The 14,072-nt window shown below is 43.0% G+C and overlaps 1 protein-coding gene across 1 annotated transcript in view; it reads left to right on the forward strand.

The window, feature by feature from the left end:
• The window catches only part of unm_sa1614 (un-named sa1614), an 86,964-nt gene that overhangs the window by 22,647 nt on the left and 50,245 nt on the right, over positions 1-14,072 (forward strand). The window contains exons 7-13 of the mRNA XM_084166541.1: positions 29-114; positions 2,704-2,779; positions 4,020-4,106; positions 7,287-7,387; positions 7,604-7,673; positions 11,853-11,940; positions 12,272-12,320. Of these exons, the coding sequence (XP_084022667.1) occupies positions 29-114; positions 2,704-2,779; positions 4,020-4,106; positions 7,287-7,387; positions 7,604-7,673; positions 11,853-11,940; positions 12,272-12,320 (557 nt within the window). The remainder of the gene's footprint in view (positions 1-28; positions 115-2,703; positions 2,780-4,019; positions 4,107-7,286; positions 7,388-7,603; positions 7,674-11,852; positions 11,941-12,271; positions 12,321-14,072) is intronic.

Raw genomic sequence — 14,072 nt, forward strand, 5'->3', positions numbered from 1 at the left:
TTGCTTCTCCTCTATGTGTTTCTTGTAGTACCTCATCAAAGTGAACGAAATCAAGACTAAGAAAGGTGTCGACCTGCTTCAGAATCTCATCAAGCACTATCACTCCCAGTGCAAGTAAGGCAATGTGGTCTCTGTCTAACTAAAAGTTAGGGGGAGAAATGAACATCTCAGCTAAACGTGAGTGTGTTTCTCTGTTGCTCTGAGGTTTACTGAGCGAAAGGAGAACCTTAGGTGGTAAAAACAATGGGGGGAGTGGAGTCATTGTTTACTGTACTGTAAGGACTGGAAAATCCAATAACTTTTTAAAGCATATGACTGGATATCTTATTGAAATATGGAAATAATGCCCCTCCCACACACATACTGTATGACAGTGCTAGCCCTAAGTGTTTTAGAAAATGCATAACACTTTCATGTTTTATATAGATGATGATATAATAAAACATGTAGGAGTGGAATTGGGGAAATTCAGGCTTAGACTCCAGAGGGTTGATAAAAGCCGTATTGATGCATTATATTGAGTAAAGGGTGATTATTAAAAAGTGCTTTTGAACAAGATAAGTGCTTGCGAAATGAGTTTACATACAGTGGGGAAAAAAAGTATTTAGTCAGCCACCAATTGTGCAAGTTCTCCCACTTAAAAAGATGAGAGAGGCCTGTAATTTTCATCATAGGTACATGTCAACTATGACAGACAAATTGAGAAAAAAAAATCCAGAAAATCACATTGTAGGATTTTTTATGAATGTATTTGCAAATTATGGTGGAAAATAAGTATTTGGTCACCTACAAACAAGCAAGATTTCTGGCTCTCACAGACCTGTAACTTCTTCTTTAAGAGGCTCCTCTGTCCTCCACTCGTTACCTGTATTAATGGCACCTGTTTGAACTTGTTATCAGTATAAAAGACACCTGTCCACAATCTCAAACAGTCACACTCCAAACTCCACTATGGCCAAGACCAAAGAGCTGTCAAAGGACACCAGAAACAACATTGTAGACCTGCACCAGGCTGGGAAGACTGAATCTGCAATAGGTATGCAGCTTGGTTTGAAGAAATCAACTGTGGGAGCAATTATTAGGAAATGGAAGACATACAAGACCACTGATAATCTCCCTCGATCTGGGGCTCCACGCAAGATCTCACCCCGTGAGGTCAAAATGATCACAAGAACAGTGAGCAAAAATTCCAGAACCACACGGGGGGACCTAGTGAATGACCTGCAGAGAGCTGGGACCTAAGTAACAAAGCCTACCATCAGTAACACACTACGCCGCCAGAGACTCAAATCCTGCAGAGCCAGACGTGTCCCCCTGCTTAAGCCAGTACATGTCCAGGCCCGTCTGAAGTTTGCTAGAGTGCATTTGGATGATCCAGAAGACGATTGGGAGAATGTCAGATGAAACCAAAATATAACTTTTTGGTAAAAACTCAACTCGTCGTGTTTGGAGGACAAAGAATGCTGAGTTGCATCCAAAGAACACCATACCTACTGTGAAGAATGGGGGTGGAAACATCATGCTTTGGGGCTGTTTTTCTGCAAAGGGACCAGGACGACTGATCCGTGTAAAGGAAAGAATGAATGGGGCCATGTATCGTGAGATTTTGAGTTAAAACCTCCTTCCATCAGCAAGGGCATTGAAGGTGAAACATGGCTGGGTCTTTCAGCATGACAATGATCCCAAACACACCGCCCGGGCAACGAAGGAGTGGCTTCGTAAGAAGCATTTCAAGGTCCTGGAGTGGCCTAGCCAGTCTCCAGATCTCAACCCCGTAGAAAATCTTTGGAGGGAGTTGAAAGTCTGTGTTGCCCAGCGACAGCCCCAAAACATCACTGCTCTAGAGGAGATCTGTATGGAGGAATGGGCCAAAATACCAGCAACAGTGTGTGAAAACCTTGTGAAGACTTACAGAAAACGTTTGACCTGTGTCATTGCCAACAAAGGGTATACAACAAAGTATTGAGAAAGTTTTGTTATTGACCAAATACTTATTTTCCACCATAATTTGCAAATAAATTCATAAAAAATCCTACAATGTGATTTTCTGGAATTTTTTTTCTCATTTTGTCTGTCATAGTTGACGTGTACCTATGATGAAAATTACAGGCCTCTCTCATCTTTTTATGTGGGAGAACTTGCACAATTGGTGGCTGACTAAATACTTTTTTTCCCCACTGTAATTGTAAAGTGGTTATCCCACTGGCTATAGGGTGAACGCACCAATTTGTGAGTCGCTCTGGCTAAGAGCGTCTGCTAAATGATGTTAATGTGCCCTTGAGCAAGGCACTTAACCCTAATTGCTCCTGTAAGTCGCTCTGGTTAAGAGCGTCTGCTAAATGACTAAAATGTAAATGTAAATGTAATGGTTGCGGTTTTAGATTTGCCTGAGGGTCATGCAGTAGCAGTTTGACGGCATGATCATATACAGATAACCAGATGAGAACCAGCCTATTATAGAAGTCATTTTCATCTTTCAGTAGAGCTCCAATTGCGTGTGCCAAAGACATCAGATGTTAAACACAATATCCCCTGTGACTGACTGCCCCCTCCCCTCTATGGCCGCCATGCACCATCATATGTGAAAAGAGTCAGGAAACATGCTAGCCCATCCTGCAACACACCCAAACACTCACTCACTCACTCAGTCTCACGCACCTTCTGCTTCTAATGCGGCAATAAACTGATATTTCCTTTTGTCAGTTTCTTTCAGGAGTGCCTGGTGGCCACCGAGAAGCTCAAGCAGTATATTGATGAGCTCACAGGAACGCTGGGCACTGTGAGTGACATTCCACAATGTCTGTGTGTCTGATTCGTTTCATTGAACCTTTATTTAAGTAGGGAGTATGCTGAGACCACGGTCTCTTTCACAAATGAGCCCTTCACATTCTGGTGTTCGATCAAATGGCAACTTGAAAAGGTGACATTCACCACAAACTCCACCTACTGCAGTCTCAGAATGAGCTCCTCAAACCAGCAGCCATTTGCAATCACCTGTGGTTTTGCTTTTCTGTTGCAACCATCCCCCACACAACTGATTGATTGATTTCAGTTTTAATACAAAACCGCCTTGAACAAATGTAATGATTCTCTCCAGAAACCAGATACTAAATGTAGTCTGAACTGTTAAATGTTTTATTCCTGTCATCAGTAGTCAGTGACTGTCCTCTCTCCCAGCTGTTGGGTTCCATTAAGATTCTATTGAGATAAACAGCCCACGCTGTTAGCCATTAGCCTTGTGCTCACAACTAGAGTAGATGGAGATAATCAGCTCAGTTAGCCTCGAACCGCTACAGCTCTATTCAGAGAGCCATCCACAGCTGCCCTATGGGCAGCAAACTTACACATGTGCCTGAAGCGGGTCATCTGCATTCTGAACACTCTCCCCACCCTACAGCTCACACAGGCAGCACAGCCTTTGATCAACAACCGACTGGATCAAATCCATCAGAGTAGACACTGCACAATGGGTGTTCATATAAAGCATAGTGATCCAGTAAACAACCAAATGTGCTCCGTTTATGACTTCCCTATCCTGCAGAGTGCACGGTGAAGGGCTATGAGGACTTTTGCTGTCGGAACACCTGTATTGGCGGATTGCCTTGTGCTGAATTACAAATGTTTTACCCCTAGTCTCTAGCTCCTACCCCCTAAACACTGCTGTAGACCTGAAACGTTTGGATAGGTTTAAGCAATGAGTTGATTTCATAAATGTTCACAACCAGTGGGTATTAAAGGGAGATTTATATGCTCCACATTTCTGCAATGCTGAGTCAATAGCAATCTAATGTTCAACGATACTATTAAAATTGAGATTGTGTGAATGGCTGCGTTAAGACATCAAAATCAATTTGTGCGACCTGGAATGTGTTTGGAGGGAAAGGATGCAAGGGGTGAGTGGGGTATGTGTGGGTGTGTGTGTATGAGAGGTGTAGAGTGTATTTGGAGGTGTGTGTGTGTGTGTGTGTGTGTTGGGAGGTGATGATGAGGGTATTATTGAATGTGCTCTCTCTGTCCAGATCAAACACAGACAGGACGAGGAGAAGAGACAACTCTGCTCTCTCAGAGACCAGCTCCGGCCCTCACTGCAGCCTGAGCTCAAAGAGGTGAGGACACACACACAAACACACACACACACACACACACACAGGTTTGATTGAAATTCAAAATGTGCCTGTCTATGTTCAAAATTTGACATTTTAGTTTTTTTTAAGTAAAATATATTTTTGAAATACTTCTAGAGTAAAGCATTTCTCTTCCATGCTCATATGGGGTGAGTAACATCTCACTAAATGTGGATGATGTAATTCATTATAGTGAAGTATTAACATTGTGGTTTTATTTCAATCCTGCAAATCGTTCAGTCAAGGAGAGTAAGTTGAATTTGATATGCTTGATATGTACGGTACTTGCATGTGATTAAAAAATAAAGTTATAACAATAAAGCTGTAAATACAGTGCATTCGGAAAGTATTCAGACCCCTTGACCTTTTCCACATTTTGTTACGTTACAGCCTTATTCTAAAATGTATTGAATTGTTTCCCCCCCCCCTCATTAATCTACACACAATACCCCATAATGACAAAGCAAAAACAGGTGTTTAGACATTTATGCAAATTTATAAATAAAAAAACGGAAATATGACATTTACCTAAGTATTCAGACCCTTTTACTCAGTACTTTGTTGAAGCACTTTTGGCAGCGATTACAGCCTCGAGTCTTCTTGGGTATGACGCTACAAGCTTGGCACACCTGTATTTGGGGAGTTTCTCCCATTTTTCTCTGCAGATCCTCTCAAGTCAGGTTGGATGGGGAGTGTTGCTGCACAGCTATTTTCAGGTCTCTCCAGAGATGTTCGATCGGGTTCAAGTCCAGGCTCTGGCTGGGCCACTCAAGGACATTCAGAGACTTGTCCCGAAGCCACTCCTGCGTTGTCTTGGCTCTGTGCTTTGGGTCGTTGTCCTGTTGGAAGGTGAACCAGACTGAGGTCCTGAGCGCTCTGGAGCAGGAGCTCTCTGTACTTTCTCCGTTCATCTTTCCCTCAATCCTGACTAGTCTCCCAGTCCCTGCCGCTGAAAAACATCTCCACAGCATGATGCTGCCACCACCATGCTTCACCGTAGGGATAGTGCCAGTTTTCCTCCAGACGTGATGTTTTGCATTGAGACCAAATAATTCAATCTTGGTTTCATCAGACCAGAGAATTTTGTTTCTCATGGTCGGAGAGTCTTTAGGTGCCTTTTGGCAAACTCCTAGTGGGCTGTCATGTGCATTTTACTGAGGAGTGGCTTCCATCTGGGCACTGTACCAAAAAGGCCTGATTGGTGGAGTGCTGCAGAGATGGTTGTCCTTCTGGAAGTTTTATCCCATCTCCACACAGGAACTCCGGAGCTCTGTCAGTGACCATCGGGTTCCTCCTTACCAAGGCCCTTCTCCCCCGATTGCTCAGTTTGGCCGGGTGGCCAGCTCTATGAAGAGTCTTGGTAGTTCCAAAATTCTTCCATTGAAGAATGATGGATGCCACTGTGTTCTTGGGGACCTTCAATGCTGCAGAATTTTTTTGGTACCCTTCCCCAGATCTGTGCCTTGACACAATCCTGTCTCTGAGTTCTACGGACAAATCCTTCGACCTCATGGCTTGGTCTTTGCTCAGACATGCACTGTCAGCTGTGGGACCTTATATAGACAGGTGTGTGCCGTTCCAAATCATGTCCAAACAATTGAATTTACCACAGGTGGACTCCAATCAAGTTGTAGAAACGTTTCAAGGATGATCAATGGAAACAGGATGCACCTGAGCTCAATTTCGAGTCTCATAGCAAATGGTCTGAATGTTTGTGTAAATAAGGTATTTCTGTTTAATTTTTTTTATAAATGTGCAAACATTTCTAAAAACCTGTTTTTGCTTTGTCATTTGTATTTGTTTGTATTAATTAGGGATCCCCATTAGCTGCTGCCAAGTGCTCCCCCCCTCTGGTAGCATGTCTTGTGGGGTATGCATGGGTGTCCAAGCTGTGTGCCAGTATTCCAGCTCGGTACATTCAGCTTGTCCACACCTCTTACAAAACAAGCAGTGATGAAGTCAATCTCTCTTCCACTCTGAGCCAGGAGAGACTGACATGCATGTCATTAATGTTAGCTCTCCATTTACTTTTAAGGGCCAGCCGTGCTGCCCTGTTTTGAGCCAACTGCAATTTTCCCAAGTCCCTCTTTGTGGCACCTGACCACACTACTGCGACAAAACTAGGGCCTGTAGGACCTGCCTTGTTGATAGTGTTGTTAAGAAGGCAGAGCAGCGCTTAATTATGGACATACTTCTCCCCATCTTAGCTACTGTTGTGTCAATATGCTTTGACCATGACAGTCTACAATCCAGGGTTACTCCAAGCAGTTTAGACACCTCAACTTGCTCAATTTCCACATTATTCATTACGAGATGTAGTTGAGGTTTAGGGTTTAGTGAATGAATTGACCCAAATACAATGCTTTACGTTTCGGAAATATTCAGGACTAACTTATTCCTTGCCACCGATTCCGAAACTAACTGCAACTCTTTGTTAAGTGTTGTAGTTATTTCAGTTGCTGTAGTAGCTGATGTGTATAGTGTTGAGTCATCCGCATACATAGATACACTGGTTTTACTCAAGTGGCATGTCGTTAGTAAAGATGAAAAAAGCAAGGGGCCTAGACAGCTGCCCTGGGGAATTCCTGATTGTACCTGGATTATGTTTGATTGTCATTATGGGGTATTTTGTGTAGATTGATGAGAAAAAATATATATTTTGTCCATTTTAGAACAAGGCTGTAACGTAACAAAATGTGGAAAAGTAATGGGGTCTGAATACTTTTCCTGTGGTGGTTCTATTCAGTCCTTGTGCAGCAAGCAAAATGTTTTACATTCAAGGGCTATTTGTAATTTTTATAAATCACCCTTTTTAGAAACTTTTGTATAGTATGTGTCATGATGTTATGGCTGCTCTTCATGGTATTTGACAAGAAGAGCTTGTCTGTCTGACCTACCACACATTTCTCTGCTACTACTGTACTTGCATGCATACGTTAATTGCATGCTTACGTTAATCTGTCTTGTTTGTGACATCATATTTCTGCTTTCCGTGTCCATCTCACTGCTTGAGTCACAGGATCTAGAAATCGCAAGTTGACTCATGATCTGTTCATGTGGAATATGAAAGGGATAAACGGTGACGTTCTGTACATTATAGAAAATAATGGACGACGTGGTAGGGAATCTTGTAAATTACCTCTATCTCTTTGTCAAACCCAGGACTCCTTGAGCAAGCAGACATTCTACAGCATGCACCAGCTGGAAGGCAACAAATATTATGGCACAGAGAAAGCGGGATACCTCTACAAGAGAAGTGACGGGTATGAACACTTTATCTGTGTGAAAGTCATTATCCCAAGCAGAATTGTCATACCTGCAAGTTAAATCCTATTTACACTAGACGGATGTAGTATTATTATGTTCATAGTGAGAATTTCATTTGAGCTTCCATACAGTTACATCACAGTACCTCAGTCAGTTTGGAGGCTGAAAGAGGTGCTGGCATTGTTTTCACCCTTGGTGTTTGTCCCCCGCAGGTTGAGAAAGATGTGGCAGAAGAGGAATTGCACTGTGCAGAACTGCTACCTAACTATTGCACATGGAACTGTGAGTTCAGTCTTGTTCAGTGTTGTGGATTACCTTCTGACACAATTGATGATAACCTGGTACCAAATAGTGCCTGGTGGGGCTTTTTTAATGAATCCCAAAGAACCAAACGTGATAGGTTATTACTATGTGATAACCATTTTACCATGTTATCTCTTAGTAAATACCTGGAGATTTCTGTACCATAAAAAAAAGTTCAACTTTAATGCTTAAAGTGGAACTGACAGCATTTTAGCAACATTAACTATTATACAAATCTGTTCATATACACCACCAGGAAGAACATTTTCTGACATGTTTTAGCACATAGATATGGTCATTTTCATGTTTTCATAAATTCTTGGAATGTTGTGAAAATTCTATAGCAATATAGAGTGGAAAGCGGCCGTGCGTTTGGACAATTAATAGACACTGCAGTAAATAAAACCTAATACAAACATCTGTCTCGTCCAGGACCGGAGTGCCATAGCCAATTAGATGTACAGTAGGCCTATATGCAAACAAGCCTTTTGCGACAAGGGCCTGCCATCATTCTCTCGCAGTTGCAACATCTCAACTTTAGATCATTACAATGCATTCGACAAAAGTCAGAAAATACACTTGAATGGATTTCTGCAAATATGTAGCTAAATACCACAGGAGTCCTCTTACATTTGGGAATTTTACAGTCCTATTTATTAAACATCCATAAAAAGGTAGGCTATCTTTCCCTATATGCACATCAACAACAACAAGATCAACAACTAATGCTAGCCAGAGCAAGATGAGCTAAAATCTAACAAAGGAACATTTAGAATAAGGCTGTAACGTAACAAACTTTTCCAAACTTTTTCAGCTAGTTGGCCATCAAAATTGCACTGATAAACGATGGAGAATAGCCTGCTTGTCCTTCTGCAGCTTGCGTGTCAATGCATGCGTTGTCTCAACCAAGCACCCAAGCTAACTGGCTAAAGTTGGCTAGCTTGCTAGCTAGCTACTTTCATACACAAATGAGAGAACATCTCACTGACCATTTTACTCGCCCTAGCAGAGTTGGTTAGGCTGTTTACATGTTATACATTTACATTTTAGTCATTTAGCAGACGCTCTTATCCAGAGCGACTTACAGGAGCAATTAGGGTTAAGTGCCTTGCTCAAGGGCACATTTACGTCATTTAGCAGACGCTCTTATCCAGAGCGACTACAAATTGGTGCATTCACCCTATAGCCAGTGGGATAACCACTTTACAATTATACTTTTTTATTTATTTTTTTGGGGGGGGGGGTAGAAGGAGCCTGAAGGTACGGAGGTGCCGTTCCCCTCACTGCTCCATAGGCAAGCACCATGGTCTTGTAACGGATGCGAGCTTCAACTGGAAGCCAGTGGAGTGTGCGGAGGAGGGGGGTGACGTGAGAGAACTTGGGAAGGTTGAACACCAGACGGGCTGCGGCATTCTGGATGAGTTGTAGGGGTTTAATGGCACAGGCAGGGAGCCCAGCCAACAGCGAGTTGCAGTAATCCAGACGGGAGATGACAAGTGCCTGGATTAGGACCTGTGCCGCTTCCTGTGTAAGGCAGGGTCGTACTCTCCGAATGTTGTAGAGCATGAACCTGCAGGATCGGGTCACCGCCTTGATGTTGGCGGAGAACGACAGGGTGTTGTCCAGGGTCACGCCAAGGCTCTTCGCACTCTGGGAGGAGGACACAACGGAGTTGTCAACCGTGATGGCGAGATCATGGAACGGGCAGTCCTTCCCCGGGAGGAAGAGCAGCTCCATCTTGCCAGGGTTCAGCTTGAGGTGGTGATCCGTCATCCATACTGATATGTCGGCCAGACATGCAGAGATGCGATTCGCCACCTGGTTATCAGAAGGGGGAAAGGAGAAGATTAGTTGTGTATCGTCAGCGTAGCAATGATAGGAGAGGCCATGTGAGGATATGACAGAGCCAAGTGACTTGGTGTATAGGGAGAAAAGGAGAGGGCCTAGAACTGAGCCCTGGGGGACACCAGTGGTGAGAGCACGTGGTGCGGAGACAGCTTCTCGCCACGCCACTTGGTAGGAGCGACCGGTCAGGTAGGACGCAATCCAGGAGTGAGCCGCGCCGGAGATGCCCAGCTCGGAGAGGGTGGAGAGGAGGATCTGATGGTTCACTGTATCAAAGGCAGCAGACAGGTCTAGAAGGACAAGAGCAGAGGAGAGAGAGTTAGCTTTAGCAGTGCGGAGAGCCTCTGTGACACAGAGAAGAGCAGTCTCAGTTGAATGACCAGTCCTGAAACCTGACTGGTTTGGATCAAGAAGGTCATTCTGAGAGAGATAGCAAGAGAGTTGGCTAAAGACGGCACGCTCAATAGTTTTGGAAAGAAAAGAAAGAAGGGATACTGGTCTGTAGTTGTTGACATCAGTGGGATCGAGAGTGTTTGTGACTATAACTTTTCTTTGCCTACGTTTACTGACACCAGTCATATTCAGCGGGTCTTGCGTGTTTGTAAATTCATCAGTTATTCTGCGCTCTGGCACACTCCGACAAGTGTGCTCTGAAATCGGAGTAAATAACTAGCCAGAGTGAATTTGCGAACGCAAGAGATATGCTAACTGGATAACAGTCGTTCAGCATAGCTAGCTAGCAATGCGATTCACATCCAAATGACACGTGCATCTTTAGCTGTGTAGCCACCGAAAAACTATACGAGGAGAAATAGTCAGTCAGTCAATCACCCACTCCTCCAATGACATGTCATCCTAGCAGCTAGCTACCTAGCTATGTAGCTAACGTTAGGCGCTGTGTTTTTAGCTTGCTACATAAATAGATATGCTAGCCTATTAGCCATGTTATGACTGACTTGTGATCATTGCCCTTGCTAGTTTGATTGTATTGATATTCCCAGCCTTAGTTACATTCGTCAATTTTTGTCCAAAATATTGAATAATTGAAACTGAAACAGTGCATCCCGAATGGAGGCAGGAAACAATATACCAGGCCAGCTGTGATTTACAACCTGATAGCAATATCTTTTGGACTACGAACAAATGTATTGATTAATTATATTAATCATGCATTGAACTGCATCCATCTATTCTGCAAACAATGCCTTAGTGTACGTCATGGAATGTTGAGTCAAATAGAACGTATTTTTAAAACCTCTTATGAAGTTTGTTTTGTAGTATAAACGGGGAATTTGAGATTTTTACCTGATATTATGATTGTCTGTTTGTTTCATATCTGCAAATTAGTTATAACGCTGTCAGTTCCACTTTAAATCAAATCAAATCTTATAAGCAGAGTGCACTTGTATTATCCAGGAGAGACGGATGGTAGTTGTGTGGCAGTCTAACAGGGAGAGGATGAGTCAACAGATTGGACAGAATGGCTTGTTGGCATTCAGGGTAGCCCAATTGAGACCAGGGTCTCATTCCCAATGGTGCCCTGAGTACAAACATTTTCTAACAAGAGGAAGAACAATTTACATTACAGTTAAAAGAAGATGAAGAAAAATAACCACAAGGCACAACCTCAACACCACAATTTCAACAAATAAACCACTACAAAGAGGGAGTAATGAATTGGTCTATGGGCCTTTAATGAGGACCAGCCAACCGTTTTATACAGGATGCAGTGGTGAGTATTAAAACTCACCAGTGATAAAACGAATGGCGCTATGGTAGATGGCATCCAAAAGTTTAAGAGTAGTGGCTGCTGCCCACTTTAAATCTTAGCTTTTTAACTAGCTCATCTGTATCCTTCAAAAGGTGGGCCGCAGCCCGCCAGTTGCTCATCCCTGCTCTATAGCGTTCACAATATCCAGCCATGAAACAGCATTTCAGTGTCATTGAAAGCAGCATTTTTTCACTGTTGGTCACTTTAATTGCTGAAAATAACGAGTAACCCCATTGTTTAATCATTACCATTTTCTATTAGAAAATGGTGGCTTGCACTCCTGTCAAAGCAAAACAGAATTGACAAAGAGATGATACTAAAGAGACCCTGGTGAAAAAGAGCAGTGCGACAACTAGAGAACAACATGTATTTAGTCTTGCTCGCATTAAGTACACGTTTTAAACCAACTAGGGCTTTCTGTAAGGTAACAAGGTCAGATTGCAGCTCTAACATAGCCTGGTCAACAGTTGGGGCAATGGCATACATAAGTGTCGTCTGCAAGAGGGACTTTCGTAGGAGTAACCAGGCTATCCTTTCCTCAGCCCAACAAACCACCAGCCAAACTCAACCTGCTCACCTGCCAAATCAAGCCCAGTCTGGAGGACAAGAAGTGCTTTGACCTAATTTCTCGTAAGTCAGCCTCTGACAAGTCTTGAAAATATATCTACAATGTAACTTTACTGTCCAATTTGCTTCTGAAATTTGTTCTCCTATCAGTTAGTCTAACAGCCAAAAGTCAATAATAATGATGTTTTAGTCCAAATAATGTGGATACATCTCTGTTTGAAATAATCACGCCTGCCAACCATGGCCTATTTTCATTATTCAGGTCATAATTATTGCATATGCCGTGTAAAATAAACACACACACATTTTGTCATGAGACTTCCTTTAATTTAAATGTGAAACATGTTCTTTGGTTGCAGACATTCAGATTAACGTATTTTCTCTTGTGTTCTAGATAATCGCACATATCACTTTCTTGCTGATGACGAGCCAGTGTGTGTCGCGTGAGTAACCTCTCTCTATAACAGGAACAGGCAACTTTGATGGGGGTGGGGGCCACAAAAAATCTTAACTCATCATGAGGGGCCGCGGGTCTGTGCAAGTTGAGACCCCGACTGAGTCTTCTTTTGGGGGGGGATTGATCCGAGGGCCTTCAAAAAGGGCTCAACACCACAATTTCAACAAATAAACCACCACAAAGAGGGAGTAATGAATTGGTCTATGGGCCTTTAATGAGGACCAGCCAACCTTTTTATACAGGATGCAGTGGTGAGTATTAAAACTCACCAGTGATAAAACGAATGGCGCTATGGTAGACGGCATCCACAGGTTTAAGAGTAGTGGCTGCTGCAATCTGGTAAATGGTGTCGCCATAATCAAGAACTGGCAGGAAAGTTGACTGTACAATCGGCTTCCTGCTATTTAGGGAGAGGCAATAACTATTTATTTTTAAAAAACCCACTTTAAATCTTAGCTTTTTAACTAGCTCATCTGTATCCTTCAAAAGGTGGGCTGCAGCCCGCCAGTTGCTCATCCCTGCTCTATAGCGTTCACAATATCCAGCCATGAAACAGCATTTCAGTGTCATTGAAAGCAGCATTTTTTCACTGTTGGTCACTTTAATTGCTGAAAAATAACGAGTAATCCCATTGTTTAATCATTACCATTTTCTATTAGAAAACGGTGGCTTGCACTCCTGTCAAAGCAAAACAGAATTGACAAAGAGATGATACTAAAGAGACCCTGGTGAAAAAGAGCAGTGTGTTTACCTAGCCAAGGGTACCTAGCCAAGCGTACATATCTTGAAGTGGCGCCGGAGAAGATGGCTGCCGTTCTACAGCCCTCTAACAAATTGTACTATTATGTGTGTTTTTTCGCGTTATTTGCAATTTATTCTGTACATAAAGATTCTGCCTCCGTCTCTTATGACCAAAAAGAGCTTCTGGATATCAGGACAGCGATTACTCACCTCGTATTGGACGAAGATATTTTCTTCAACGAGCCGGACGCGAAGGATATCCTACAGATACCCGACAAGGCCCAAATCCCTGTCATTCGCATGAGAAAGAGACAGCGATATCGTGGACGTAGGTCGGGTGCCTTGTAAGGATCCGACGGCGAGCGAGTAAACTGCCTCTTCCATCAATCCTATTAGCCAATGTTCAATCATTTGAGAACAAATTGGACGACCTAAGATTACGGTTATCCTACCAACGGGACATTAAAAACTGTAATATCTTATGTTTCACCGAGCCGTGGCTGAATGACGACATGGACAACATACAGCTGACGGGATATACGCTACATCGGCAGGATAGAGCGGCTGACTCCGGTAAGACAAGGGGTGGCGGTCTGTGTATATTTGTAAACAACAGCTGGTGCATAACATCGAATACTAAGGAAGTCTCGAGGTTTTGCTCGCCTGAGGTAGAGTATCTCATGATAAGCTGTAGACCACACTATTTACCAAGATACTTTTCATCTATATTTTTCGTAGCTGTCTCTCTACCCCCACAAACCGATGCTGGCATTAAGATTGCACTCAATGAGCTGTATAAGGCCAAAAGTAAACAAGAAAACGCTCATCCAGAGGCAGCGCTCCTAGTGGTCATCTGTAGCTCAGCTGGTAGAGCATGGCGCTTGTAACGCCAAGGTAGTGGGTTCGATCCCCGGGACCACCCATACACAAAAAATAAAAAATAATAAAATGTATGCACGCATGACTGTAAGTCGCTTTGGATAAAAGCGTCTGCTAA

This window comes from Coregonus lavaretus, assembly GCF_964263955.1.
Source record: "Coregonus lavaretus genome assembly, chromosome: 8".
Taxonomy (NCBI): domain Eukaryota; kingdom Metazoa; phylum Chordata; class Actinopteri; order Salmoniformes; family Salmonidae; genus Coregonus; species Coregonus lavaretus.